This window comes from Emys orbicularis, chromosome 19, assembly GCF_028017835.1.
Source record: "Emys orbicularis isolate rEmyOrb1 chromosome 19, rEmyOrb1.hap1, whole genome shotgun sequence".
Taxonomy (NCBI): domain Eukaryota; kingdom Metazoa; phylum Chordata; order Testudines; family Emydidae; genus Emys; species Emys orbicularis.
Genome location: NC_088701.1, coordinates 7093839 through 7121293, shown reverse-complemented (window position 1 = coordinate 7121293; position 27455 = coordinate 7093839). Strand labels below are relative to the sequence as shown.

Sequence of the window (27455 nt, the reverse complement as noted above, 5' to 3'; positions counted from 1 at the left end):
TCGTGATGGTCCCTTCTGGTCTTAAGTCTATGAGTGAGCAACGGAGCCAGATGGGAATAGGACAAGGGAGGCCACAGAACTCTGAGAGACTGGGGGGCAGAGCCCAGGTGGCAGGGAGCTCTGAGGGTTTGATGGGGGGAGCTGTGCGGGGGTGGGGAACCCCAGGTGGGGGGAGCTCTGTGTGATGGAGTAGCTGTGCGGGGGTGGGGAACCCCAGGTGTGTGTGTGGGAGCTCTGTATGACCGGGTGAAGGGGGAGCTGTGCGGGGATGGGGAAACCCAGATGGGAGGAGCTCTGTGTGATGGGGTGAGGGGGCAGCTGTGCGGGGGTGGGGAAATCCAGATGGGAGGAGCTCTGTGTGATGGGGTGATGGGGGAGCTGTGCAGGGGTGGGGAAACCCAGGTGTGTGTGTGGGAGCTCTGTATGACAGGGTGAGGGGGGAGCTGTGCGGGGATGGGAAACCCCAAGTGGGGGGGAGCTCTGTATGACAGGGTGAGCTGTGCGGGGATGGGGAAACCCAGATGGGAGGAGCTCTGTGTGATGGGGTGAGGGGGGAGCTGTGCCGGGGTGGCGAATGCCAGGTGGGGACAGCTGTGTTCAGAGGTTGATGTGAGGAACTCTGTGATGGGGGGGGGAGATGTGAGGCACTCTGTGGGGTGGGGTGAGATACCCCTCCCTGCATGCCATCTGGGGTAACAGGGGAAGCTCTGTGCAGGGTTGGTGATGAGGGAAAGTGTTGCGTGCTTGAGCTGAGGTTACCCTGGGTGGTGATGGGGGGGGTGCTCTGTGCAGGGGGTAACAGAGGAGCATTGTGACATGTGGGTACCCCGGATGGGGGGGCTCCAACACTGCTAAGCTGGCAGCTGTACTGGCAGCAGCAGACGCCAGGGAGCTCACTCGCTGTCCTGGGACTGAGGGAGGGCAAAGCAGCTGCTTGTGTCTGTGGGCAATGTCGCCACCCAGTGCCCTGGCTGGCAGCTTGGGTGCTGAGTGCCACATGGGCCTTACTTCACCATGCACCTGAAGTGCCCTCAGTCCCCAGGTGCTGCCCAGCATGGCGCCCTCCTGCCCCGGCAGTGGTGTTGCCCAGCCTGCATGCCCGTTAGCCTCTTACCTTGCCCAAGTGTGTCTGCTGTTTGAGTCTCTCCAGGAACTGAGCATGGTGCTGCTGGTACGCCAGCTGCTGCTGGATGGCCTTGGGGTTGGGAGGGAGGGGCTCAGAGCGGGTCCGCCCCAGCGGTTTGTGGTGGCCTGCCAGCGACAGCCGGTCGGTGGGGATGAGTGTGTGGGCGAAGTGGAACGGGATCGTCCCCAGGCCTGGCACTGCGGGGAGAGAGACTGGTGAGGCAGGGCTGGCGCTGGGTGCAGCACCAGGTGCTCAGGAATGGCCGTGGGCTTAGGGTGTGACATTATCATCCCCTAACCTGGCCTGTGACCCCTGGCCTGCCTTGTGCTGCAGCTCAGGCCCCCCCACTGCCCTTTGGGGCTCCGTGCAGCCCCACAGACAGAAATCATTGTGTCTGCTGGGGTTCACCCCCTCCCATTTCACTGATTTATACAGCCCTTACAGACAATTTGCGGGGGGGGGGGGAGGGGAGGGACTGGTACCGTTGTTCCCCTTTCTCCCATCTTGTCAGCTCTGGGGCTCCCTGCTGGGCCCACTACAGCCCTGAGAACCCATGCTCCAGGCAGTAGCGTAGCTAGGGGGGGAGAGGGGTAGCAGCCGCTCTCCCACTGAGCACAAGTGGCGCCTTTTCAATTTCTTGGCGCCTTTTTAATTTTTACTCACCCGGCGGCCCTCCGGGTCTTCTGCGGCACTTTGGCGGCGGGCCCTTCACTAGCTCCGGGTGTCTTCGGCGGCACTGAAGGACCCGCCGCCGAAATGCCGCCGAAGACCTGCGGAGCGAGTGAAGGTCCCGCCACCGAGGTGCCGCCGAAGACCCGGAGTGCCGCCCCGTCAGTAAAAGCACCGCCGGGTGAGTAAAAGCGCCGCAGCGGGTGGCGCCTTTTTTGGGGATCGCTCCCCGTTCCCTCCACCTGGCTACGCCACTGGCTCCAGGGGCACCATAGGCAAGCCCTTCCCAAGGACAGACTGGCTAATGCCCAGCACCTGCAGCTGCACGGTTCTCAATGGGGGCTGAGGGGGGAATCTCCATGATGTGCCCTGGGGGAAGGGAATCTCCCTGGGACTCACTGCGGGAGGGGGCAGGAGGTGAGCTCCATGTTCTCACAGAGCGCGGAGGGGCAGGCCTTGACCTGTAGGCCAGCTGGAAATCCAGCCAGGTGCCAGCCGCAAGCGCAGCATGTGTCAGGCTGGGAGGTGAGCAGCAGAGGGCAATCGCATTAGGGCTGGCCACAGCTCCCACCCTTCTCACCCCCACTGCCCTGCCATTGTGCAGCCTGCAGTGGCTGGGGGAGACCTCTGGCTGCCCCTCACCCGCTTTCCCCCCTCTGCTCCACACTTGGAGCAGAAGGGTTGGGGGAGCCATAGAGAGGGAAGCCCAGAGGGAGGAGATTGGGAGCCGGTAGAGGAAGACTCACCCCTCTCCCTCACAAGTCAGCTCTGCCCTGGGCTGCAGTTGGTGAGCAGGGTTCGGAGCTGAGCTACGCAGGGGCATCTGCCTGAGCGTGCAGGCTGTTTGAAGCAACCCCTGACAGCTAGCAGCTTCCCAAGGCATCTCCATGAGTGTTAACTCTGAAACCTAACAATGTGGAATTCCATAGCAGCATTAGCTACCTTAATGCTCATGTGCCAGCTGGTCAGAGGGGAGATGGTTAAGCACAGCCCAGTTCTCAGGGATGCTGGGGGGTCTCATACAGCACTGTAGGAAATCTGCTGAGACCCCAGAGCCCCTTTCAGGTACACGCCAGCAGGGCTCCGAGCTGCACTTGGCGCTGGGACTGCAGCCTCAGCCCCAGGACCCTTGGTGAAGTGGGAGCAATACGTACTTGCCACAAGTGGCGCGTGGGTGACCGAGGACTCAAGAATAATGACAGGCTGAAGCCGAGGGGACAGAGGCCCTCCGGGCTCATGCTGCTCCAAGCCAGCTGGTATGAACATGGATGAGTGGGTGCCCGAGAGGACGGGCCCGTTCAGCACTGGCACCCGGTGTGCCAAGCCAGAGAGGGAGCGGCGGTCTGTGTCGCCCTGCAGAGAGAACAGGGAGTCCATCAGCAGCGTACCAGGGCGGGGGTAGAGGAGCACACTGGGATGCCTGGGAGGGGTCCTAGGGCCTGACAGGGGCACTGGCACAGTCTAGAGGAAAGGGACCCCCCTGGCTCTGTGTCCCAAGGTGTGTGGGGGACCCTGTGGGTCTGCAAACCCATGAAGTGCTGCATCACATCCAGGACTGCTGCTCAATGACCCGCGCATGCTGTGATCCTGGCCTTCAGGAGGGGGGTTGGGCTCCCTCGGCCCTGCATGAGCCCTCAGCAGGATTCCGGAGTCCCTTGTGACCCAGCTACCTACCCTGGCACTGGCAGCAGCTGGCAGGCCCAGCGAGATGGCCGGAAGGGAGGCCATGCTCTGCAGGGCCAACTGGGCCAGCGAGCTCTCCTGCAACATCAGGCGCTGGGCGAGTGGCGCCTGCACCAAACACAATACATTAGTCTCCAGACATGGTACAGCTGTGTGGGGCAGCAGGGGCTACAGCGCCAGTGCCAGCAAAGGGTGGCAGCAAGGACCCCAGCAGGGAAGACAGCACCACCAACCAGAAGGCACCAGGGGGACACAGTGCAAGACAGGGAGCAGCAGGGGGACCTGGAGGGCATCAAGGCAGCAGTGGGGTGGCTGGTGACTAGCCAGGGGGCAATAGGGTTGGGTGGGTTGCCACCAGCTGCTGGGGGGAAGGGAGGGTAGCAGGGCCCAGAAAGCTGGGACGAATTCTTAGCTGGTAGTTTTCAAGGAAGTGGGAATTCTGGGAGGGGAAGTTGCCTGGTCCTGGCTCCAGGCCCCGGGGCCCATGAGAGATCTGGGGACAGAACTGCGGAATCCATTAGCCCATGCTCTCCCTGGGGACAGCATGTCCCAGTGACCCCACCCAAGGTAGCACGTCCTGGGCTCCTGGCTCCCTTCGACAGGTCTGCAAGCTCCGTACCTCGTGGGCCATGCTGGGCCCGGAGGGGGGGACTCCATGTTCCGCTGGGAGGCTGTCGTTGGGGGAGCTGCAGCCAGACACAGGGGTGCTGCTACTGCTGGGGGATGAGTCTGCACAGGGAAGAGAAGTCAGACAGGAGAGTGGCAGGATGAAGGGACCCAAGGGCACAAGGGGGCCGGGCACCTTCACCGCTGCATGCCCATTGTTTTCTCTGTACCCTCCCTCTCATCAGGTACCCCAGCTTCCTTTCACAGGGACACAGCCTAGTCCCCTCACATGTGCTGCTTCCCCTCATGGCTACTTCACCCCTCCCAGCGACACCAGCCCGCTGCTGACCTCCTGGCTCCTGCACAGTGCCCTTGCCCTGCCCTGCCCTCGCCAGCCGGGTGACACTCGATTCCATGTGGCCGTAGCACTCTCCCTGAGCAGCTGCCTGAGCCCAGGTAGGCAGGCAAGGACAGCTCATGCCCTGAGAGCACATACTCCTGGCAGTGCACCAGGCATCGCTGCAGGGACTGTCCCTGGTTCTGCACCCAGCCCTGAGACAGGGCAGAGTGCGCCATCTTGGGGCAGTCCCGGGAGTTTGCCACCATCTGCCCAGCTGTGCTAGTGGGAAGAGCGCCCGTCCCCAGGTCCAGCGCCACACATGGGTATGTCCTGCTGCTCCCAGCAGGGGTCGAGCAGCCATGGCCAGGGGCCTGGGTTGGCATCGTTTGCTGGGACTGCTTTGGGCCCATTAACCCCTCAAGTCTCTGCCAGGTCAGAGAAACAGCCCAGCGCAGCTCCAGCATTGCCCTCCGCACTGGCTGGACCTGGCCCTGCCTGGCTGTTAGCACCTCACACCTGGCACGAGGCTCCCTTAAAGAGCATTGCTGCCACGGGACAGCACCAACCCTGTGCACTGAGCGCCCCTGCAGCTCCATTGGCATGTGTGACCCCCTGCACGGAGCCTCGGGTGCAGGGTTTATGCGGGGCCCTAGTGTGCAGCAGCTGCTCTCCCTGGAGCCCCAAGTTCCTGCTGTCGCCCCAAGAGACTCACCAATGGCCTCTGCTGGCCTCCTCTTCAGGGAAGGGGGTGCACTCTCCTTGCGGGTCAGTGGGTTCTTACGCCGGTCCACCGACTTCTTGGGCTTGTACCGCACCTTCAGGTTGGGCTCAGATGCTGCGGGCAGACAAAGCTGTTCGTTAGTGGTCTCCCTGCACTATGGCATTGATACAGGTGCTGCCACACTGGCCTCTTGGGCTCAGGCATGACCCTTGGGGCTGTCGCAAAGTCACCTTCAGACCTGCACACCTGTGCGCCAGCCCAACCCCCTCCCACTCCCTAGCCAGTGCCAGTCTCACCTCCCTGCCAGGACACAGGCCCTAAGTGTGTGTGGAAGCGAAGGCCAGGAGGAAGTCAGGCTGGGAAGGTGGCTGAGTCCACCCTGCTGTCACACCTGCACCCATGGGCACGAAGCCAGCATGGGCATGGCCGTACCTGTTTTCCGCAGAGGAAAGTGCTCCGGAGGGTCTATGGAACTGCTGGGGACTTGTGGCAGGAAGGGGCTGAGCACAGGAGGGGCAGGGCCTTCAGTATCCAGGGGCTCCAGCGATCTGCAGGGAAGTAGCAGCACGGTTAGAGACCAGCCCTTGGCTCCAGGATTCTTCTCAGCCCTGCAGCACTGGCATTCCCCTGGAAAAGCCTGGTGCAGCCTGGCCCCACCATGCCACAGAGTTTGCCCCCAGCTTCTTGGCAAACTCCTACCAGCTCAATAAAGGGCATCCCTGCCCCTGGTGCTGGGACAGCCCTCAGACACCCTCATCCCAGCGCAGCCCCCGCCCCTGGTGCTGGGACAGCCCCCAGACACCCTCATCCCAGCGCAGCCCCCACCCCGGTGCTGGGACAGCCCCCAGACACCCTCATCCCAGCGCAGCCTCCGCCCCTGGTGCTGGGACAGCCCCCAGACACCCTCGGTCCAGTGCAGACCCTGCCCCTGGTGCTGGGACAGCCCCCACACACCCTCATCCCAGCGCAGCCCCCGCCCCGGTGCTGGGACAGCCCCCAGACACCCTCATCCCAGCGCAGCCCCCGCCTCTGGTGCTGGGACAGCCCCCAGACACCCTCATCCCAGCGCAGCCCCCACCCCGGTGCTGGGACAGCCCCCAGACACCCTCATCCCAGCGCAGCCCCCGCCCCTGGTGCTGGGACAGCCCCCAGACACCCTCGGTCCAGCGCAGCCTCTGCCCCTGGTGCTGGGATAGCCCCCAGACACCCTCATCCCAGCGCAGCCCCCGCCCCTGGTGCTGGGACAGCCCCCAGACACCCTCATCCCAGCGCAGCCCCTGCCTCTGGTGCTGGGACAGCCCCCAGACACCCTCATCCCAGCGCAGCCCCCACCCCGGTGCTGGGACAGCCCCCAGACACCCTCATCCCAGCGCAGCCCCCACCCCGGTGCTGGGACAGCCCCCCAGACACCCTCATCCCAGCGCAGCCCCCGCCCCTGGTGCTGGGACAGCCCCCAGACACCCTCATCCCAGCGCAGCCCCCGCCCCTGGTGCTGGGACAGCCCCCAGACACCCTCATCCCAGCGCAGCCCCCGCCCCTGGTGCTGGGACAGCCCCCAGACACCCTCATCCCAGCGCAGCCCCCGCCTCTGGTGCTGGGACAGCCCCCAGACACCCTCATCCCAGCGCAGCCCCCACCCCGGTGCTGGGACAGCCCCCAGACACCCTCGGTCCAGCGCAGCCCCCACCCCGGTGCTGGGACAGCCCCCAGACACCCTCATCCCAGCGCAGCCCCCGCCCCTGGTGCTGGGACAGCCCCCAGACACCCTCATCCCAGCGCAGCCCCCGCCCCTGGTGCTGGGACAGCCCCCAGACACCCTCATCCCAGCGCAGCCCCCGCCTCTGGTGCTGGGACAGCCCCCAGACACCCTCATCCCAGCGCAGCCCCCACCCCGGTGCTGGGACAGCCCCCAGACACCCTCATCCCAGCGCAGCCCCCACCCCGGTGCTGAGACAGCCCCCAGACACCCTCATCCCAGCGCAGCCTCTGCCCCTGGTGCTGGGACAGCCCCCAGACACCCTCGGTCCAGCGCAGCCTCTGCCCCTGGTGCTGGGACAGCCCCCAGACACCCTCATCCCAGCGCAGCCCCCGCCCCGGTGCTGGGACAGCCCCCAGACACCCTCATCCCAGCGCAGCCCCTGCCTCTGGTGCTGGGACAGCCCCCAGACACCCTCATCCCAGCGCAGCTCCTGCCCCTGAACCTGGGACACCCTTGGCCCAGATTCCCTTGGTCCAGCGCAGCCCCCCACCTGTAGTACTGGGTTTGCCCCAGCCTGGCCTGTCCCCCCAGGAAAGGTGCACATGTGCATCACTCTGTCCCAAGTTTCCCCCCCCCAGTCTGTATGGGAAGTGCCTCCACCCACAGTGCGCATCCAAGGCCCGGACACTCCAGAGATGCTACAGTTAGAGCCCTGCACAGATACAACATTTGGATCCACATCCGAGCCGTGATCCGCAAAAATGGCCCGGGGATCTAAAGCGGCTATCCGCAGATTTGCAGGGCTCTAGCTACAGTTCCAGAGATGGCCTGTCGAGGTGTGAGCAGTGGGTGCCTGCCAGGTCGAGCAGATAAAACCTGGTCTGGACACTAGAGGGAGCTCCCTGGTTGCTGCAAACCACAGAAAACTCCAGCTCAGAGGGGCTGCCAGAGCTGCGGAGTCCTAAGGAGCCTAGGTGAACAGAGCGTCCCCCGCAGGATCACTGCACCCACTGCTGTGCTCCACAGACACAGATGCTGTGAGAGCCCCTGCCTCACAGACAGATGCAGGCCTTCCCATCAGGAGACAGGCTCTCTCCACTGAGAGCCCGGTATCTCTATCTCACCTGTATGGCCTGGTGGCCTGTCTTGGGGATGCGCAGGTGTCTCTCTCATCCATATGGCGGTGGGGGGGGGGGGGAGGGAGAGAGAGAAGCTCTGGTGTCTCTATCTCACCTGTACAGCATGGGGGGGGGGTGTTTGGGGATGCGCAGGTGTCTCTATCTCACCTGTATGGCAGGGGGGGGTTGGGGATGCTCAGGTGTCTCTATCTCACCTGTAGGGCATGGGGGGGCCACTGGGGTTGCTGGTCCTTTCCAAAGCTGCCTGTTGTTTCTTCAGGATTACCTCGGCCAGCTTCTGTTTCACCACCGTGCTCGCCACAGCACCTGCAGGGAGAAGGGGAATGAGCATCCTGGGTTGGGAACCAACACGAGCCTCCTACAGGGCTCCCAGTACGACATGGGCGGCCTCCCCACTGACTTCCTGCCCTGGGGCACCTGCAGGCAGGTAGCACATACCTGAGTGGCCAATGCCCATGGCACAGTGACTTGGCCACAGGCCTAAGAGCTGGGCCCCGCTAGCACATCCCTGCCAAGCCTTGCTCAGATGCTATTAGTTTCTCAGTCAATCCCCCACCTCCATCAGCCCCTACTGCTCTGTACGGCCCCCTCGGGCAGCCAGTTGTGAAACCTTGTGCCACCCCTGTGCTACATAGTCCCCAGGTCTCATCGCTTCCTCTGAGAAAGGCCCCTGAGGCTTCATAGTCTTCTTCCTGATTTCTATTATTACTGCATTAGTGCTTTGCCTAGAGGCCCCACTATGCCAGGAGCTGCCTTGCCACAGAGTGACTGAGATTAGGGCCTTTTTGTGCTAGGTGCTGCGCATGCATGCAACAATATCTGAGATCGGGGGCCTCACAGTGCTGGGCATGGGCACGTGCACACACACACACACACACACACACACACAGAGTACCCAGATCGGGCCCTCATTCTGCCAAGCGAGCACACACACACACACACACACACACACACACAGAGTACCCAGATCGGGCCCTCATTCTGCCAAGCGAGCGCACACACACACACACACACACACACACACACACACACACACACTACCCAGATCGGGCCCTCATTCTGCCAAGCGAGCACACACACACACACACACACACACACACACACACACACAGAGTACCCAGATCGGGCCCTCATTCTGCCAAGCGAGCACACAAACACACACACACACACACACTCACACACTCACACACGGTCCCATGAGAAAAGTCTTTCAAAGCCAGATCCCGGCCTGAGAGCAGAGTTTGGCCAGGATCACTTCCTTGGACGCAGCCAGTCAGAAGGCGGGCTCTAGTCTCCACTGCAGGCTCCCAGCTCTATAGCAAGTGGCTGGCACACAGAATCACAAGGCCTGATCCTGTGAGGCACCAAACTCTCAACCCTAACTTCACCTTTTCCGTGTTGTCCTGGACCCCAGCTTAGCCTGTAATCCACTGCCCTTCCCTTGGCACACTGTGCTGGCCACAGGGCCACGCTTGAAATGCACTCCTCTTGCTTCGACAGTGGCAACTCGCTTCTCAAGGCCACAGTGCTGCTGCCTCGCTCCTTGCACATCCCGCACCACTTTCTCCTCTCCACTGGCTGCCCCAGTCCAGCTTTGGTCCAGTTCCTTTAGTGCAGGAGCCCAGAGAATGTGTACCTTTGCAAAGCACTGGGAGTCCAGCCTGGCAAGCGGCAATGTCAGCTAAGCAGGGGGGTCTGTCCCTTTAAGGGCCTGCAGCACCACAGAGCAGCAAGCCCTGCCCTAAGGAGAAGCCCAGCAGGCAGGTGTTGGGAATCAGCAGATCCAGCCAAGAAGCGGCTAATGACTGGCTCTGATTCCCAGCTGGGAGACAGAAGTAAGGACTCAGGCCTGTAATGGCCTATGTGGTTCCCATGTACATGATGGAGCCCTCTAGTTAATCAAAAGGGCCTCCGCCTCTTCAGAGGGGAATGATCAGAAAAAACACAGGGATCAACGGATTCTAGGACACAACAAATGAAAAAAGAGGAATGGGAGAGAGGGTCACAGGTTTACAATTGGGATCCCAGAGGGGGACACCAAGCAGAGAATGCTGGACAGAACCCACTGCTCCTCCAAAGAGTCCAAGAATGCCACCCAGAGGCACTCTGCCCAGAGTCATGAATGGACAAGTGCACAAAATTGAGCCCCACAGTCTCAGTTGCAGCGCCCGTCCAACCCCCTCCTCCTTGACTGATATATGGCCAATATGGCCAACGCCGGGAGGAGGCTGATGAGGTGGTCCTACAACCGTGTGGGGCCGTGGATAAGGAGTGCAAGGAAAAGTGCAGGCAGAACCTCAGCAAGAGGTTCTGGAGGGGGGCAGAAAAGGGGCTGTGGCCTGGTGCACTGTAAATATGCACGCGCCGGGGTCTCCCTCTCGCCACAAGAAGAACAAGTGTCAGGGGAGTCCGAAAACCACATAACGCTCCTGTGCTCACAGCCCCGTGAGGCACCCATTAACTTATATCCCCAGCAGATTGTGGCACGAAGGTGGAATACAGGCTGGCCCACCGGGGCTCCTTGCCCTCCAGAGCTGGCAGCAGATCCCACCATTTTGTATTGGGGCAGGACACAAGGGTGAGGTAATGAACAATGTGGGGCACAAGCTGTTCCCGTGATGTGGCTCAGAAACAGACTGGCTGGATCCTACTAAGTCAGCTCATATGGGCAGTTTGAAGCAGCCAGGGGGGCTCGCAGGGCCAGGGCCCGACCTCAAGCTCCAGAAGGCCAGGCAAACGGGCAGGCAAGGAACACGCTGCTGCAGGACTTGCTCGAGGAAAGCTATAGAGGCAGGGGGCAGGGCAGCCTTTACCTCCTGGAGCTCATGGCAGGGGACATGCAGGGTGGGCAACCCCATTCACTGAGCAAGTGTACCAGGGTACACCCAATCCCACCAACCATGGTCCAGGAGGTCTCGGTCTCTGGTAACACCAGCCAGGACCAACCTCCAGTGCACTGAAAGGACCTCCACCGTGTGTGTCACAAGACGTGGGCGTGGAACAGGGGTTCATCTAGGAGGTTCACACCCTCAGTGGCCGTAACAGACCTGGCTGTGGAGACCAACCTCCAGGTCCTGAGACCATCCTGGTAAAATATCGGCAGCTCAGAAAGGTCTCAAGGGAGACTTCTCGGATACAGATAAAAGAGTTGCCAGTCATGTCGGAGCCCTCAGAGGTGGTGGAGGAAGGTGTGCCTTAGCTGGCTCCAGGCCAGACTACAAGCATTATAAAGGAGCCTCTGCAGGGCCTGGAGATGGAAAGTGTATGTGAATGCATATCAGGCCCTGCCCTCCCTCTTCCAGAGGGAGGCTCAGCACTACTGCAGAGACTCAGTGCTTTTGCAGCCAGAAGAACTCCAGGACCTTCCCCTGGAGGTTGGCCAGGGTACACAAGAGTGGGCTCAGACTATTAAACCAGTGCCAGAGCTAGTTTGTTAAGAACCAGTGACCTTCCCTGAAGGGAAAGGCACCAGAGAAGCCCCATCCATGCCCACAACCCATCAGACACCCTGGACCCCAAGTCAGTCCTATTTTCTAGTAGGGAGGGATCGGTGGCCAATAGAAGCCCAGACAGAGTAGCAGACCTGTGCCCCACTGGATGGTATGAAGTGCTGGTGGGAGGGAGCTTACATGACACCCATTGCGGACCATCAGGCCAGAGCTCTTGATCCAGCTGACCCAGGCAGAGGAGGCCACTGAATAGATGGTTTGGCAAGCCTCCACCCCCACCATGTCTTCCAGATCCTGGGCCAGAAGTTGCACATTGTTGGTATACGCTGACAGGACCACCCTCCAAGCCGGGTTGCGGAGCACCAGCCCCATCAATTGCTTGCAAAGGAAGGCCTTGACGACAATGGCATATAATTGGCCAGACAAAGAGCAGCCCTGACACACTCCCAGACCAAAGATGACTGGTTTGGTCAAGGCCCAGTTGAGCTTGACTATACACTCTGCAGAGGTGTGCAGCACCTGAAGGAACCTCACAAATTGGGGACTGAAGCTGATTGCTCACACAGTTCCCATGAGAGACTCGAGGTCCACCCTGTCAAATGCCTTCTCCTGGTCGAGGGACAGGAAGTTGAGAGACAAACATCCCTACATGCCAGACAGAAAAGGTCCCAGACTAGATATAGATTATCAAATAAACTCCAGCCTGGGACAGCATAGGTCTGGTCGGGGAGGATCACATACGCCAGCACGGACTTCAGCCATAGCAAGAGGGCTTTCGCTATGACCGTATAATCTGCACTGAGTAGCGATCAGGGCTGGCCTTACCATGAGGCGAACTGAGGCGGCCGCCTCAGGTGCCAGACTGTGGGGGGGCACCAATAGGACCCAGAGTGTAGAAAATTGTGTCTGCTGCTGGTGCATATGTATTCTCTCTGCTCTAGATGCACAGAGATGGTGGAGTGCTGTGCTGGAGGAAGGAGAGCACAAGAGACATAACAGGCAGGCAGGAGAAAAGGTGAGAGGGAAGAACAGAAAGCAGCAGGAGCTGCAGGGAGAGAGAGGAGGAGGAGCCTCTTATGTACCTCTCTAGCACCCCCAGAAGCCTGGACTGATTAACACCAGCTTCTCAGGGAGCTTCCTGTTTCCTGCTGCTTCCCTGAACCCACTTGAGGAGAACAGGCAGTCAACTGAAGTAGTAGGAGCCAGTTAGGCCCTTAAGACACTGATATCTTCCCTCACTCAGGCCCTGCTACCAGCCTGCTTATTTGTCCCCTTCAACTGAGTGTTGAGAGCCACTACAGCAGGCACAGAACAGCAGTCATGAGTGAAAGAAGAAAACGCCCTTTTGGGGCAGCATTCAGAAAAAGAAAGGAAGCAAAGGAAGCTTTTCTATCTAAGCAGGAAGGAGCTCTCCTGAGATACATAGACACAAATGTTCACGGTGAGCCTTCCGGCCCCAGTGAGGATGTGAGTGGTGAGGAGATGCCTGATCTTCCAGTTAGTCAGAGTGCAGGTGACCTGGCAGCTACTGCAGCATCCATATCTCCATCTCAAATGGATGTAGTCATGCACATTCCCGAAGAAAAGTGTAGATCAGAGAAGAGTGTGGTGGAGGTACAAGAAACAGCTGCTGCTGAGTTTAATTCCTTAAGTCTAGATGATCCAGGACCGCGGACCCACTTGAGCAGTAGCCTGAGGGACTTATCATAGAGTATCAGAGTTGGAAGGGACCTCAGGAGGTCATCTAGTCCAACCCCCTGCTCCAAGCAGGACCAATTCCCAACTAAATCATCCCAGCCAGGGCTTTGTCAAGCCGGGCCTTAAAAACCTCCAAGGAAGGAGATTCCACCACCTCCCTAGGTAACCCATTCCAGTGCTTCACCGCCCTCCTAGTGAAATAGTGTTTCCTAATATCCAACCTAGACCTCCCCCATTGCAACTTGAGACCATTGCTCCTTGTTCTGTCATCTGCCACCACTGAGAACAGCCGAGCTCCAACCTCTTTGGAACCCCCCTTCAGATAGTTGAAAGCAGCTATCAAATCCCCCCTCATTCTTCTCTTCTGGAGACTAAACAATCCCAGTTCCCTCAGCCTCTCCTCATAAGTCATGTGCTCCAGACCCCTAATCATTTTTGTTGCCCTCCGCTGGACTCTTTCCAATTTTTCCACATCCTTCTTGTAGTGTGGGGCCCAAAACTGGACACAGTACACCAGATGAGGCCTCACCAATGTCGAATAAAGGGGAACGATCACGTCCCTCGATCTGCTGGCAATGCCCCTACTTATACAGCCCAAAATGCCGTTAGCCTTCTTGGCAACAAGAGCACACTGTTGACTCATATCCAGCTTCTCATTCACTGTGACCCCTAGGTCCTTTTCTGCAGAACTGCTACCTAGCCATTCGGTCCCTAGTCTGTAGCAGTGCATAGGATTCTTCCGTCCTAAGTGCAGGACTCTGCACTTGTCCTTGTTGAACTGCATCAGGTTTTTTTTGGCCCAATCCTCTAATTTGTCTAGGTCCCTCTGTATCCGATCCCTACCCTCCAGTGTATCTACCACGCCTCCCAGTTTAGTGTCATCTGCAAACTTGCTGAGAGTGCAGTCCACACCATCCTCCAGATCATTAATAAAGATATTAAACAAAACCGGCCCCAGGACCAACCCTTGGGGCACTCCGCTTGAAACCGGCTGCCAACTAGACATGGAGCCATTGATCACTACCCGTTGAGCCTGATGATCTAGCCAGCTTTCTATCCACCTTACAGTCCATTCATCCAGCCCATACTTCTTTAACTTGGCGGCAAGAATACTGTGGGAGACTGTATCAAAAGCTTTGCTAAAGTCAAGGAATAACACATCCACTGCTTTCCCCTCATCCACAGAGCCAGTTATCTCATCATAGAAGGCAATTAAGTTAGTGAGGCACGACTTCCCCTTGGTGAATCCATGCTGACTGTTCCTGATCACTTTCCTCTCCTCTAAGTGTTTCATAATTGATTCCTTGAGGACCTGCTCCATGATTTTTCCAGGGACTGAGGTGAGGCTGACTGGCCTGTAGTTCCCCGGATCCTCCTCCTTCCCTTTTTTAAAGATGGGAATTACATTAGCCTTTTTTCAGTCATTCGGGACCTCCCCCGATCGCCATGAGTTTTCAAAGATAATGGCCAATGGCTCTGCAATCACATCCGCCAACTCCTTTAGCACCCTCGGATGCAGCGCATCCGGCCCCATGGATTTGTGCTCATCCAGTTTTTCTAAATAGTCCTGAACCACTTCTTTCTCCACAGAGGGCTGGTCACCTCCTCCCCATACTGTGCTGCCCAGTGCAGCAGTCTGGGAGCTGACCTTGTTTGTGAAGACAGAGGCAAAAAAAGCATTGAGTACATTAGCTTTTTCCACATCCTCTGTCACTAGGTTGCCTCCCCCATTCAGTAAGGGGCCCACACTTTCCTTGACTTTCTTCTTGTTGCTAACATACCTGAAGAAACCCTTCTTGTTACTTTTAACATATCTTGCTAGCTGCAACTCCAAGTGTGATTTGGCCTTCCTGATTTCACTCTTGCATGCCTGAGCGATATTTTTATATTCCTCCCGGGTCATTTGTCCAATCTTCCACTTCTTGTACGCTTCTTTTTTGCATTTAAGCTCAGCAAGGATTTCACTGTTAAGCTAAGCTGGTCGCCTGCCATATTTACTATTCTTTCTACACATCGGGATGGTTTGTTCCTGCAACCGCAATAAGGATTCTTTAAAATACAGCCAGCTCTCCTGGACCTCTTTGCCCTTCATGTTATTCTCCCAGGAGATCCTGCCCATCTGTTCCCTGAGGGAGTCAAAGTCTGCTTTTCTGAAGTCCAGGGTCCGTATTCTGCTGCTCTTCTTTCTTTCTTGTGTCAGGATCCTGAACTCGACCATCTCATGGTCACTGCCTCCCAGTTTCCCATCCACTTTTGCTTTCCCTACTAATTCTTCCCTGTTTATGAGCAGCAGGTCAAGAAAAGCTCTGCCCCTAGTTGGTTCCTCCAGCACTTGCACCAGGAAATTGTCCCCTACACTTTCCAAAAACTTCCTGGATTGTCTGTGCACCGCTGTATTGCTCTCCCAGCAGATATCAGGGTGATTAAAGTCTCCCATGAGAACCAGGGCCTGCGATCTAGCAACTTCTGTTAGTTGCTGGAAGAAAGCCTCGTCCACCTCATCCCCCTGGTCTGGTGGTTTATAGCAGACTCCGACCACAACATCACCCTTGTTTCTCACACTTCTCAACTTTATCCAGAGACTCTCAGGTTTTTCTGCAGTTTCATACCGGAGCTCTGAGCAGTCATACTCCTCTCTTACATACAACGCAACTCCCCCACCTTTTCTGCCCTGCCTGTCCTTCCTGAACAGTTTATATCCATCCATGACAGTACTCCAGTCATGTGAGTTATCCCACCAAGTCTCTGTTATTCCAATCGCATCATAGTTCCCTGACTGTGCCAGGATTTCCAGTTCTCCCTGCTTGTTTCCCAGGCTTCTTGCATTTGTGTATAGGCACTTAAGATAACTCATCGATCATCCCTCTTTCTCAGTATGAGACAGGAGTCCTCCCCTCTTACTTCCTTGTACTGCATGGGCCACAGCAAGTGAAAAACTTCATGTTCCCCAAAGACAATGAAAATAGAAGTTTCCATCCAACACATTACTGGCGTGAAATCCCCAATGGTGACAAAGTGGAGAGGCCATGGCTTATGTACTCAAAAACCCAGAATGCTGCATACTGTTTTTGTTGCAAACTCTTCCAGTCTAATGTTCCAGCCACACTGGGTTCCACAGGAACAAAGGACTGGAAAAATCTGGCTAGAAATCTGGCATGCCATGAGAAGGCAGCAAATCACTAGAGAGCATTCCATAGGTGGAAAGAGCTTGAGATGAGACTAAGGTTAAAGGCCACCACAGATGATCAGCATCAAGAGAAGATTGCATCAGAGTCTCTTTACTGGCAAAATGTTCTGAAAAGGCTCATTGCCATTATGAGAATGCTTGCTACCCAAAACCTAGCACTGGGGGGCACTTCAAATCAGCTGTATGTGCCAAACAATGGAAACTTCCTTAAAATTGTGGAGCTGATGGCTGAGTTTGATGCTATACTCCAGGAGCATCTAAGAAAAGTCACCAGCCAAGAAATATGCATCCGAAGAAGTGGGTTGTAGCCCACGAAAGCTTATGCTCTAATAAATTTGTTAGTCTCTAAGGTGCCACAAGTACTCCTGTTCTTTTTGCGGATACAGACTAACACGGCTGCTACTCTGAAAACAGCCAAGAAATGTACACACACCACTACCTTGGAAAAACAATTCAAAATGAGATCATACAGTTACTGGCAACAAAAGTCAAACAGAAGATTGTGGCAGATCTGAAGTCAGCAAGATATTACTCTGTTATTCTGGACTGCACACCTGACATCAGCCATACAGAACAAATGACTTTAATGGTGTGTTTTGTAACAACAACAGAACCTAGTGAAAATGTCCCTGCAATGGTAACTGTCAGAGAGCATTTTCTAGAATTTATTGACACTGATGATACTACAGGAGCTGGTATGACAAATGTGCTTCTTAAAAAGCTGGAAGACACGGGAATTGCGATAGCTGACATGAGAGGTCAGGGCTACGATAATTGTGCCTGCCAACAAGAGAAGAAAGAACAGAGGAGTGCAGACACGGATCTGAGAGTTAAACCCTTGAGCTTTTTTTGTCCCATGCAGTTCTCATTCATTGAACTCGGTGGTCAGTGATGCAGCATCAGCTTCTAGTGAGGCTACTGAATTTTTTAATATAATTCAAAGCATCTCTGTATTTTTCTCTGCATCAACTCATCGATGGCAAATTTTGAAGCAACATCTGGGAACATCCTCTCTGACACTGAAACCACTGAGTGCCACACGATGGGAAAGTTGAGTGGAGGCGATAAAGCCTATCAAACACCAAATTGGGAAGATAGATGATGTCATAGTTGCCATTATGGAGGATAATGCTATGACAGGAACTGTTTATGGGAGAACAGGGGCAGGGGGAAATGGAATCACCAGAAATATACATAACTTCAAATTTCTGTGTGGCTTAGTGTTGTGGCATGACATACTGTTTGAAATAAATGTTGTAAGCAAGAGACTCCAAGGGGTTGACCTTGATATATCTGGAGCAATGGAACAACTCGACAAAGCAAAGTCATACCTACAGTCTTACCGGTCAGATGAGGGATTTCAAAACTTTCTGAAGAGTGCACAGAAATTGGCAGAAGAACTTAACACTGAAGCTATTTTCCCACACATTCAAGAATACAAGAGTCACCGAAGAAGAAGACATTTTGATTACGAGGCACGGAATAATTCCATAAGAGACCAAAACAACAATTCAAAGTTGAATTCTTTAACCAGGTGCTAAATTGTGCAATACAGTCAGTTGAAGAACGTTTCACGCAGCTCAAAGAACACAGCAGTATATTTGGGATGTTGTATGATATTCCCAAACTCCTCACTATACCTGAAGAAGACCTACACCAGCAATGCAGGGCACTAGAGACAGTGTTGACACATGCGCGATATTGATGCGAGTGATTTAGGTGATGAACTGAAAGCCCTTTCAAGATACATTTCAGCAGGATCAACTCCAAAGGCTGTTCTGGAATATAAGTGCACAAATAACATGACCACCCTCTTTCCAAATGCTTTTGTTGCTCTGCGCATACTTCTAACACTTCTTGTAACAGTTGCCAGTGGAGAACGCAGCTTCTCCAAGCTGAAGTTAATAAAAACACATCTACACTCCACAATGACACAGGAGAGGCTGGTCGGCCTTGCAACCATCTCAATAGAGCATGAGCTGGCCCAGACTGTGGACCTTCAGGAAGCAGAAGCAGTTCAAATCTTTGCAACCAAGAAGGCAGGGAAAGCATCACTTTGATTATTCAAACAGATAAAAATGCCAGTGTTTACTATGCAGACAAGAAAAGTTACATTTGCTGTTCAGGCGTTTGAAAGTTAAGTGACAGATTTCAGAGTAGCAGCCGTGTTAGTCTGTATTCGCAAAAAGAACAGGAGTACTTGTGGCTAACAAATTTATTTGACCATAAGCTTTTGTGGGTTACAGCCCACTTCTTCAGATGCATGGAATGGAACATATAGTAAGGAGATATATATACATACAGAACATGAAAAGGTGGAAGTAGCCATATCAATTCTAAGAGGCTAATTAATTAAGATGAGCTATAATCAGCAGGAGAAAAAAAAAACGTTTGTAGTGATAATCAAGATGGGCCATTGCAGACAGTTGACAAGAGGTGTGAGGATACTTAACATGGGGAAATAGATTCAATCTGTGTAATGACTCAGCCATTCCAAGTCTCTATTCAAACCTAAGTTAATGGTATCTAGTTTGCATATTAATTCAAGTTCAGCAGTTTCTCGTTGGAGTCTGTTTTTGAAGCTTTTCTGTTGCAAAATTGCCACCTTTAAGTCTGTTACTGAGTGACCATAGAGGTTGAAGTGTTCTCCTACTGGTTTTTGAATGTTATGATTCCTGATGTCAGATTTGTGTCCATTTATTCTTTTGCGTAGAGACTGTCCGGTTTGGCCAATGTACATGGCAGAGGGGCATTGCTGGCACATGATGGCATATATCACATTGGTAGATGTGCAGGTGAACGAGACCCTGATGGCGTGGCTGATGTGATTAGGTCCTATGATGGTGTCACTTGAATAGATATGTGGACAGAGTTGGCATCGGGCTTTGTTGCAAGGATAGGTTCTATGACTAACCCAGGAACCTGTCGCAAAGAGATTGGGGAAAGTCACTGGGGTGCAGCGTAGTTTGGAGTTCCCTGAGGAACAGCCACATGAACAGCCTCCCCCATAGGGACAACCTCCTGCTCTCAGACAAGGGGCCGACTTCATCCATCAGAGGGAGGACCCAGCCTTCAGCCCACGCTATGGCCAGTTGGCTGGAGCAAATGGGTGCTGGTTGATCCTGGCCAGCACGCCCACTACTCCCATTTTGAACTAAAACTGGAGCTCTTGGTGAGGGTGATCTGGGACCAACAAACTGGAGCCCACCAAACCCAACTCCTGGTCCCCAAATTGTACCGGAACTAGGTATTAAAACTGGCCCATGATGTACTGTGGTCCAGTCACTTGGGAGCAGAGAGGATATTGCCCCAGGGGTTTATTGTGACATCAAAGATGATTGTGCATCTTGTCTGGAATGCCACTGGCAGCCATCCAACCAGCCCACAGGCCCCTGAGTCCCTGCTCCATTGGTGAGAAACCCTTTTGACAGAATTGGGGTAGATCTTGTGGGGCCCCTGGAGCCAAGTTCAAACAGGTGTTGGTTTATTTTGGTGATCGTTGATTACGCCACTTGGTACCCGAGGGCCAGACCCTTGGGTTCAGCAACATTCCAGACAGGAGCTACCAAATTAATGAAAGCAGATGTTAGGAATTAGCAGATAACAGACAAGCAGCAGCTAATGATTGGCTCTGATTCCCAGCTGGAAGATATAAGTAACAAGCCGCCCTGTAAGGGAGAGGGCCAGGGGAGACAAGCGCTTCCCTGAGCAGTAGTGGAAGGCTGCAACAGGGCAGGTAGGCCCTGTAGTCTCCCTGAGGCTAAGGAGGGCTATGAACCTGGATCTACTGAGCAGCTGCGGACCCTGCAGTATCAGTCCAGGTCAGGATTATCACCTTTGTTACTCCTCCATATTTTGTGTGTTTGTGAAGAATAAAAGAGCTTGAAAGCTAAAACAGTTGGGCATGGCTGACTGTTTTCTCCCCAAGCTGGTGGACGGACCCACCAGACTACAGTCAGCCTCTACAATTCCACAGGCCCATCTCACTCACAGATCTCCACTGGCCCACTCCGGCTGTGCACAGAGGACGAGAGGCAGCAGGGTCTGACCCAGTGCAAACAATGTGGCAGGGGAGGGGACAGGGGAGCTAGCTGGAACAACGGAGAACCTGGCAACTAGGGTGTAGGGCCAGAGCTACCTGCAGGGAATGAAATACTAATGAGGTCTCCCATAGATCCCCATAACCCTAGATTGCATTGAATTTCCATAGGGACCTCTTACCTAATGACACACAGCTCTACCTATCTTCACCACACATGACCACACAACCACCACCACCCAGATGACCCAGTGCCTAGATGAGATCAGCTCATGCATGAAGAACAGCTGGCTGAAGCTGAATTTGAGCCAGACAGGTGATGCTGTTGGGCAAAGGAAAGTGCTTTCAGGAATTTGAAACCATGGTGTAGTCTTCCTGGGTCAAAGAGACACCCCCCCCCCAGTTGGTTTGGGGTTTGAGGATCCTGGATTCCTTGCCAACACTGAGTTCTCGTATAGCAGTGTCGGAGAATAACAGAGTTCACTTTTTGTTTGGGTACAGCAAGTCATCCACAAGGAATGCTTTCTAGCATCTCCACTTGGCTAGGAGACTCCGTCCCATCCCGGCAGACGATAACCTGGCCTCAGTTACACACTCAGTTGTCACCACCTGTCTGGATTCCAGCACTGTGACAGACATGGGCAAGAAGACATCAGAATTTAGGAAACTCCAAGTAGTAGAGAATGCCGGAGCATGGCTCCTGAGCAACACAGGATACCGCGGGCACATCACACCTTTTTGTCTATGCCCTACATTTGCCTCCCACAAAAGAGAGTCAAGTTCAAGGTCTCATTCCTGATCTTCAAGGTGCTCCATGGCCAGGGTATGTAGAAGAGCCAAAAGCTCCAGGATAAGGTCTATGGTTGACAGCTCCATTCCTCAGGCTCAATGTAACTTTCTACCACAAGGGAAAAGCTCGTCTGTGGGGGAGACAGAGCTTCCTTGAGGACCAGTCCCAGACTGTAGAACAAAGTCCCGTGGCAACCAAGGAGCATCCCAAACCTCCCCACCCCACGCTCCAAAGACCAAGCACTGCTCCGACCTGCCTCTGCTGATGTAAACAGGGACCAGTGCAGACATTAGAAAAACAAAAACAGCAATAACAAAAAACCCTATCAAAACAGCCCCCCACAGCCCAACCGCACTCATAATCTTCCCCCTGGGTGAGGGGGCAGAGAGAGAACAAGCCCCACACAGCAGCAGCTAGTCATGTCATTCAGGGCATGACTGGAAGGCGCCCAGACGCTGCAATGATGGGGACAGGGAAAGAACCTCCTGCCAGGTCCTGTCCACCCGATACACAGGCCAGCTCCCCGTTCTTGATGCAGAAGGTCCCAAATTTCCCCCATGTCAGTACTCTGCACCCTCCCAGCACCAACTGCTCCTCTGCCTGCTCCATGCAGGCCCAAGGGACATGTCAACTCGGTGCAGGAAGTCTGGAGGACGCTAGACACTGCAGTCCCATTTCTCCCCCAAGCTCGCAGAACCTGTGCAGCTGCTGTCCCACTGGAGCTGGTGGTGTAATTCCCAGCTCAAGGAGCCAGACCGGCACTAGCTCTAATCAAGCCTGCACACTGCAAATAGAATCATAGAATCACAGGACTGGAAGGGACCTCAAGAGGTCATCTAGTCCAGCCCCCTGCACTCATGGCAGGACTAAGCATTATCTAGACCATCCCTGTTGTTTGTCTAACCTCCTCTTAAAAATCTCCAACTATGGAGATTCCACAGCCTCCCTAGGCAATTTATTCCAGTGCTTGACCACCCTGACAGTTAGGACATTTTTCCTAATGTCCAACCTAGACCTCCCTTGCTGCAATTTAAGCCCATTGCTTCTTGTCCTATCCTCAGAGGTTAAGAAGAACAATTCTTCTCCCTCCTCCTTGTAGCAACCTTTTATGTACTTGAAAACCATTATCATGTCCCCTCTCAGTCTTCTCTTCTCCAGACTAAACAAACACAATTTTTTCAATCTTCCCTCATAGGTCATGTTTTTAGACCTTTAATCATTTTTGTTGCTCTTCTCTGAACTTTCTCCAATTTGTCCACATCTTTCCGGAAATGTGGCACCCAGAACTGGACCCAAACACTCCAGCTGAGACCTAATCAGCGTGGAGTAGAACGGAAGAATTACATCTCGTGTCTTGCTTACAACACTCCTGCTAATATATCCTAGAATGATGTTCGCTTTTTTTGCAACAGTGTTACACTGTTGACCACAGCTGTCCCTAGGGGATGGCGAATTGGGGCGACCGCTCCAGGCCCCGTGCTTTGGGGGAACTCGTGGGCCAGCACAATTGGACGGCATGGCATGGGCAGCGGATGAACCGCTGCCTTGGGGAGGCTACTCCCAGCCCTGCCCCTTCCACCCGAGGGAGAGCGCCGGGAGGGTGAGCGCGCAGTGACGCGACCGCAGCCTCCCCAGCCCCGGAAAGGCAGGCGGCATGACCCCAGCTCTCTGGAGCCCAGCAGCAACGCTGAAGCGGGATCCTGGGGGGGTGAGTGTGGGCGGGGCCACACCCGGCCTCCCCTACACGTCCTTGACGTGGTCAGTCCCGGAAGTGACATCACTTCTGCCCTGGGCCCCGCACCACCCTAGGGACTGCCTTGCTTTTGGCACATATTTAGCTTGTGGTCCACTCTGACCCCCAGATCCCTTTCCGCATTACTCCTTCCTAGGCAGTCATTTCCCAGTTTGTATGTGTGCAACTGATTGTTCCTTCCTAAGTGGAGCACTTTGCATTTGTCCTTATTGAATTTCATCCTGTTTATTTCAGACCATTTCTCCAGTTTGTCCAGATCATTTTGAATTTTAATCCTATCCTCCAAAGCACTTGCAACCCCTCCCAGCTTGGTATCGTCCGCAAACTGTACTCTGTATGCCATTATCTAAATCATTGATGAAGATATTGAACAGAACTGGACCCAGAACTGATCCTTGCAGGACCCCACTCATTATGCCCTTCCAGCATGACTGTGAATCACTGATAACTACTCTCTGGGAATGATTTTCCAACCAGTTATGCACCCACCTTATAGTAGCTCCATCTAGGTTGCATTTCCCTAGTTTGTTTATGAGAAGGTCATGTGAGACAGTATCAAAAGCGTTACTAAAGTCAAGGTATACCACGTCTACCGCTTCCCCCTATCCACAAGGCTTGTTACCCTGTCAAAGAAAGCTATCAGGTTGGTTTGACACGATTTATTCTTGACAAATCCATACTAACTGTTACTTATCACCTTATTATCTTCTAGATGTTTGCAAATTGATTATTTAATTATTTGCTCCTTTATCTTTCCGAGTACAGAAGTTAAGCTGACTGATCTGTAATTCCCCAAGTTGTCCTTATTTCCCTTTTTATAGATTGGTACTATATTTGCCCTTTTCCAATCTTCTGGAATCTCTCCCGTCTTCCATGACTTTTCAAAAATAATCGCCAATGGTTCAGATATCTCCTCAGCTCTTTGAATATTCTAGGATGCATTTCATCAGGCCCTGGTGACTTGAAAACATCTAACTTGTCTAAGTAATTTTTAACTTGTTCTTTCCCTATTTTAGCCTCTGATCCTACCTGCTTTTTACTGCCATTCAATATGTTAGATGTCCAATCGCCACCAACCTTCTTGGCAAAAAACGAAACAAAGAAGTCATTAAGCACCTCTGCCATTTCCACATTTTCTGTTACTGTTTCCCCCCCCACATTGAGTAATGGGCCTACACTGTCCTTGGTCTTCCTCTTGCTTCTAAAGTATTTGTAGAATGTTTTCTTGTTACCCTTTATGTCTATAACTAGTTTGGAGGGGAGGGATAGCTCAGTGGTTTGAGCATTGGCCTACTAAACCCAGGGTTGTGAGTTCAATTGTGGAAGGGGCCATTTAGGGGTCAAGGGCAAAAATCTCTCTGGGGATTGGTCCTGCTTTGAGCAGGGGGTTGGACTAGATGACCTCCTGAGGTCCCTTCCAACCCTGATATTCTATGATTTCATTTTGTGCCTTGGCCTTTCTAATTTTGTCCCTACATAGAAGTGTAGCTATGGTGGCTCGAGTGGCAGGAGGGGCTAGCTACCCCAAGTCTGGGACCCAAGCGCATCCAGATTGTAGTTGCTTGACTAGCCTGTACCACCTCCTGTGCTGTGGCTGCTACGCTACTATTTTAATGTCTGTCTATCTGAGCTAGGAATTACACCTTTCAACTCCAGTGCAGACATATGCCTGCTGGGGTCAGCACTGACCCACTAAGCAGATACCAAACCAGCTGAGACCTCATTCCTGGTCAGTGCCAGTCCTCCCCAAACTGCCCCAGAACTGTGCACACTGCCTGCTTCTACCTGCTGCATAAGGAGAGCTCACTGCAAAGATCACAGGTCAGGAGCTCGCCGGGGGTTCCTCCCAGCAGGAAGCTGGTGGATGAAAGTGCACAGAAGGCATTCTGTGGAGTGACGGCTCTGGCAGGCAGCCCAGCTGGCTAGAAGAGCCACAACTGATTTCCAAAGCTCCCGCGTGGCCAAGCATTCATCACACGGTTCTCAGCCACACCTGATCGTTTGCATGTTTCCACAGTGTCAGCAGTTCCCACGCTCTGGGAGGGTGTGATGTCACTTCCACCTATCCCATCATGCTCAGCTCCTGAGCCTGCAAGCAGATGTCTTCACTGTCGAGTTAGCCCAGACGATCGGCACTCGGTTCTGAGACACTGCAAAGCTACACTCCAGTGTGTCTAGTCAACTGTGTCCTCGCTGGCTCTGCATTTACTATTGTGTGGCACAAGGACTTCTGGGGACATAGCCCATGGTTCTTAATGCTGCAGGGAGCTGAGCCACTCTACGTGGAGAACTTGTTTGTCCTTTGGGCACCTGGGGGGCTTGAGGGAAAGCACTAGAGGACGATCAGCCCTCCAATAGTTTAGCCTGGGCTCCCACTGCAAAGTGGGCGGGTTAACAGCCTGAGTAACAACAGCACGTGGGCTCTAGCCTGAGGGCTGAGCACTGCCACATGCAGGCCAGAGAGTTTGTGTGGATGGGAGCTGAGTTAGGAGTTGCTCATGGGTGACCAGGGTGATGGCTATGGTGGGCTCCCAGACATCAGGCACAATGGCTGCTAATGAGCTCTCTGAGGCTCCCAGAGAGTGGGCTCTCTGCAGCCTGTGTTGTGGGGACCTGGGTGGACCAGCAGGGGACCCTGACAAGGGTCATGGTGGAGCTGCAGTTTGGAGCTGTTTCTAGAGTACAGGCAGGTGTGATGCACTGAATGGGTAACTCAGGAAGTTCACTGTTTTGAGAGCTCTGTGCTGGGACGGGCACTAGATGGGGCACTGGGTTCATGTATGAAGGTGCTCACAGCAGCATCAAGTCCAGAGGCGCCACCTCCCCACTGGTACTGGCTCTGTCCTGGGACCTTTGCCCATTGGTACTGGCTGTTTCAGTCCCAGGTCCTTCCTGCTGCCCTCAGCAGACAGAAGGGCTGGGATGGCGGAGAGCTGGAAGGAAGTTTGCACAAGCTCTGCCTGTGGCACCATTGCTCCTATCCTGAGTCACAGTCTTGGAGGTGGATTCCTGCCCCTCCCAGTGGGCTGGTCTCCGGTAGAAATGGCTCCCAAAACACTGACCAGTTCATTCTGACTGTGACCATCTCAGTGCCCGTGGCTCTGCACGGGGCGTGACCCTGGTGTGCGCTGCTGCCACCTGAAGAGCAAAGGAGGAGCGGGAGCGGGCTGGGGCCCAACCTGCTCTGGCAGCCCCCAGAGCGGGGGCGGCGGGCGGGGCCGGGCACTCACCTAGGCTGAGCCAAGGGGATCCCTTTTGCTTTTCTGATTCACCGATTCCTGCCCTGTTAAGTAGCAGATTCAATCTCTGCAGCTGCCCTTGGCAGGAGGGCAGGGGGTGGGCACCAGGCGGGGCCTTTGCAGCTCGCAAAGGCCCTTAGTGGAGAAGCAAAGCAAGAGCACATCCTTGCCAGGAGCATCCTGCGCAGGGATGTGGAAGGTCTGAACCAGGAGCACTGTGCCACGCTGCAGGCAGGGCCGTGTTCAGCAGGAACCCAGAGACCCAGCACTGGCAGGGAGCACCCACGTGGGAACCATCCACTCCCCACCTAGCGGGCAGGGGGCCTGAGCCCCCGCCCCTCCCCCCTTCACAGACTCCCAGGCAGAGCCATGGCACCCATTGCATTGCAGACAGACAGATAGATGGACACAGGGAGGGGCTCTTACTTCGTTTGCTCTTGTCCTTATTGAGGAGTAGCCGCAGCTCCTGCTCCTGCTGCCCAGCCTCTGCCTCACGCTGCGGGGAGTCCATGTTCACCTGCAGGGGGGACCGAGAGCATCAGCATGGCAGCCAGTACCCTGTGGGGAAAGGGAGGGAGGAATCCTGCCCCGGACAGTGTCCTGGAGGAAGGGAAGGGAAGCCCCGCCTCTGCCAGAGCCCTGCGGGGTAGGAGGGCGCCCCACCATGGCCTGGGCCCTGTGGGGAGGAGAGGGGGGGAGCCCTGCCTCAGTCTGGCCCCTGTGGGGAGGGGTGGGAGGGGAGTCCTGCCCCAGATCCCTGTGGGGAGGGGAGGGGGGAGCCCTGCCCCAGCCAGCATCCTGGGGGGACAAAAGGGGAGCCCCGCCCTGGCCCAGAGGGGAGGAGAGGCAGGAGCTCCACCCTGGGCAAGGCCCTGGGAAGGCAAGGGGAGAGCAGATCTCCTCCCAAAGGTCCACCAGGGGGCTCCCCAGAGGGCCTTAGACCTAGGACACCCAGAGCAGGTTGGGCGCAGGCATCCGAGTGGCTCATTCTCCATGAGCCTGTCCATTCAGCAGGGCACCAGCATCAGGGGAGAGGTGACTCTGGGAGGTGCAGCTGCAAAGCCCAAGCCCCTCAGCCCTGAGTCTGGAGACATGATGGAGTGACCGGGCTGCAGAGAGAGTGTTGCCCTGTGGGCTCTATCCAGAGTGACTCTCGGGAGTCACTTGATTGTAGGCCCTCGGGCGGGTGGAGCCCCAGCAGTCTGGTACCTGTCCCCTGAAACAGGGAGGGCGAGAGACAAAGGGGCCCATCCTGGTGCTTCAGGGTCCCATGACTATGGAGCCAATGGGTCCTTCCCCTGCAGGGGAGCTCCTGCC

The 27455-nt window shown here is 55.0% G+C and overlaps 1 protein-coding gene across 1 annotated transcript in view; it reads right to left on the bottom strand.

Annotated features, from left to right (window-relative positions):
* The window catches only part of HDAC7 (histone deacetylase 7), a 135689-nt gene that overhangs the window by 26516 nt on the left and 81718 nt on the right, over window positions 1-27455 (bottom strand). The window contains exons 3-10 of the mRNA XM_065419364.1: window positions 26565-26655; window positions 8178-8289; window positions 5578-5693; window positions 5137-5259; window positions 4098-4207; window positions 3470-3586; window positions 2950-3148; window positions 1115-1323 (exon numbers count right to left, since the gene is read on the bottom strand). Coding sequence (XP_065275436.1) covers window positions 1115-1323; window positions 2950-3148; window positions 3470-3586; window positions 4098-4207; window positions 5137-5259; window positions 5578-5693; window positions 8178-8289; window positions 26565-26655 — 1077 coding nt within the window. The remainder of the gene's footprint in view (window positions 1-1114; window positions 1324-2949; window positions 3149-3469; window positions 3587-4097; window positions 4208-5136; window positions 5260-5577; window positions 5694-8177; window positions 8290-26564; window positions 26656-27455) is intronic.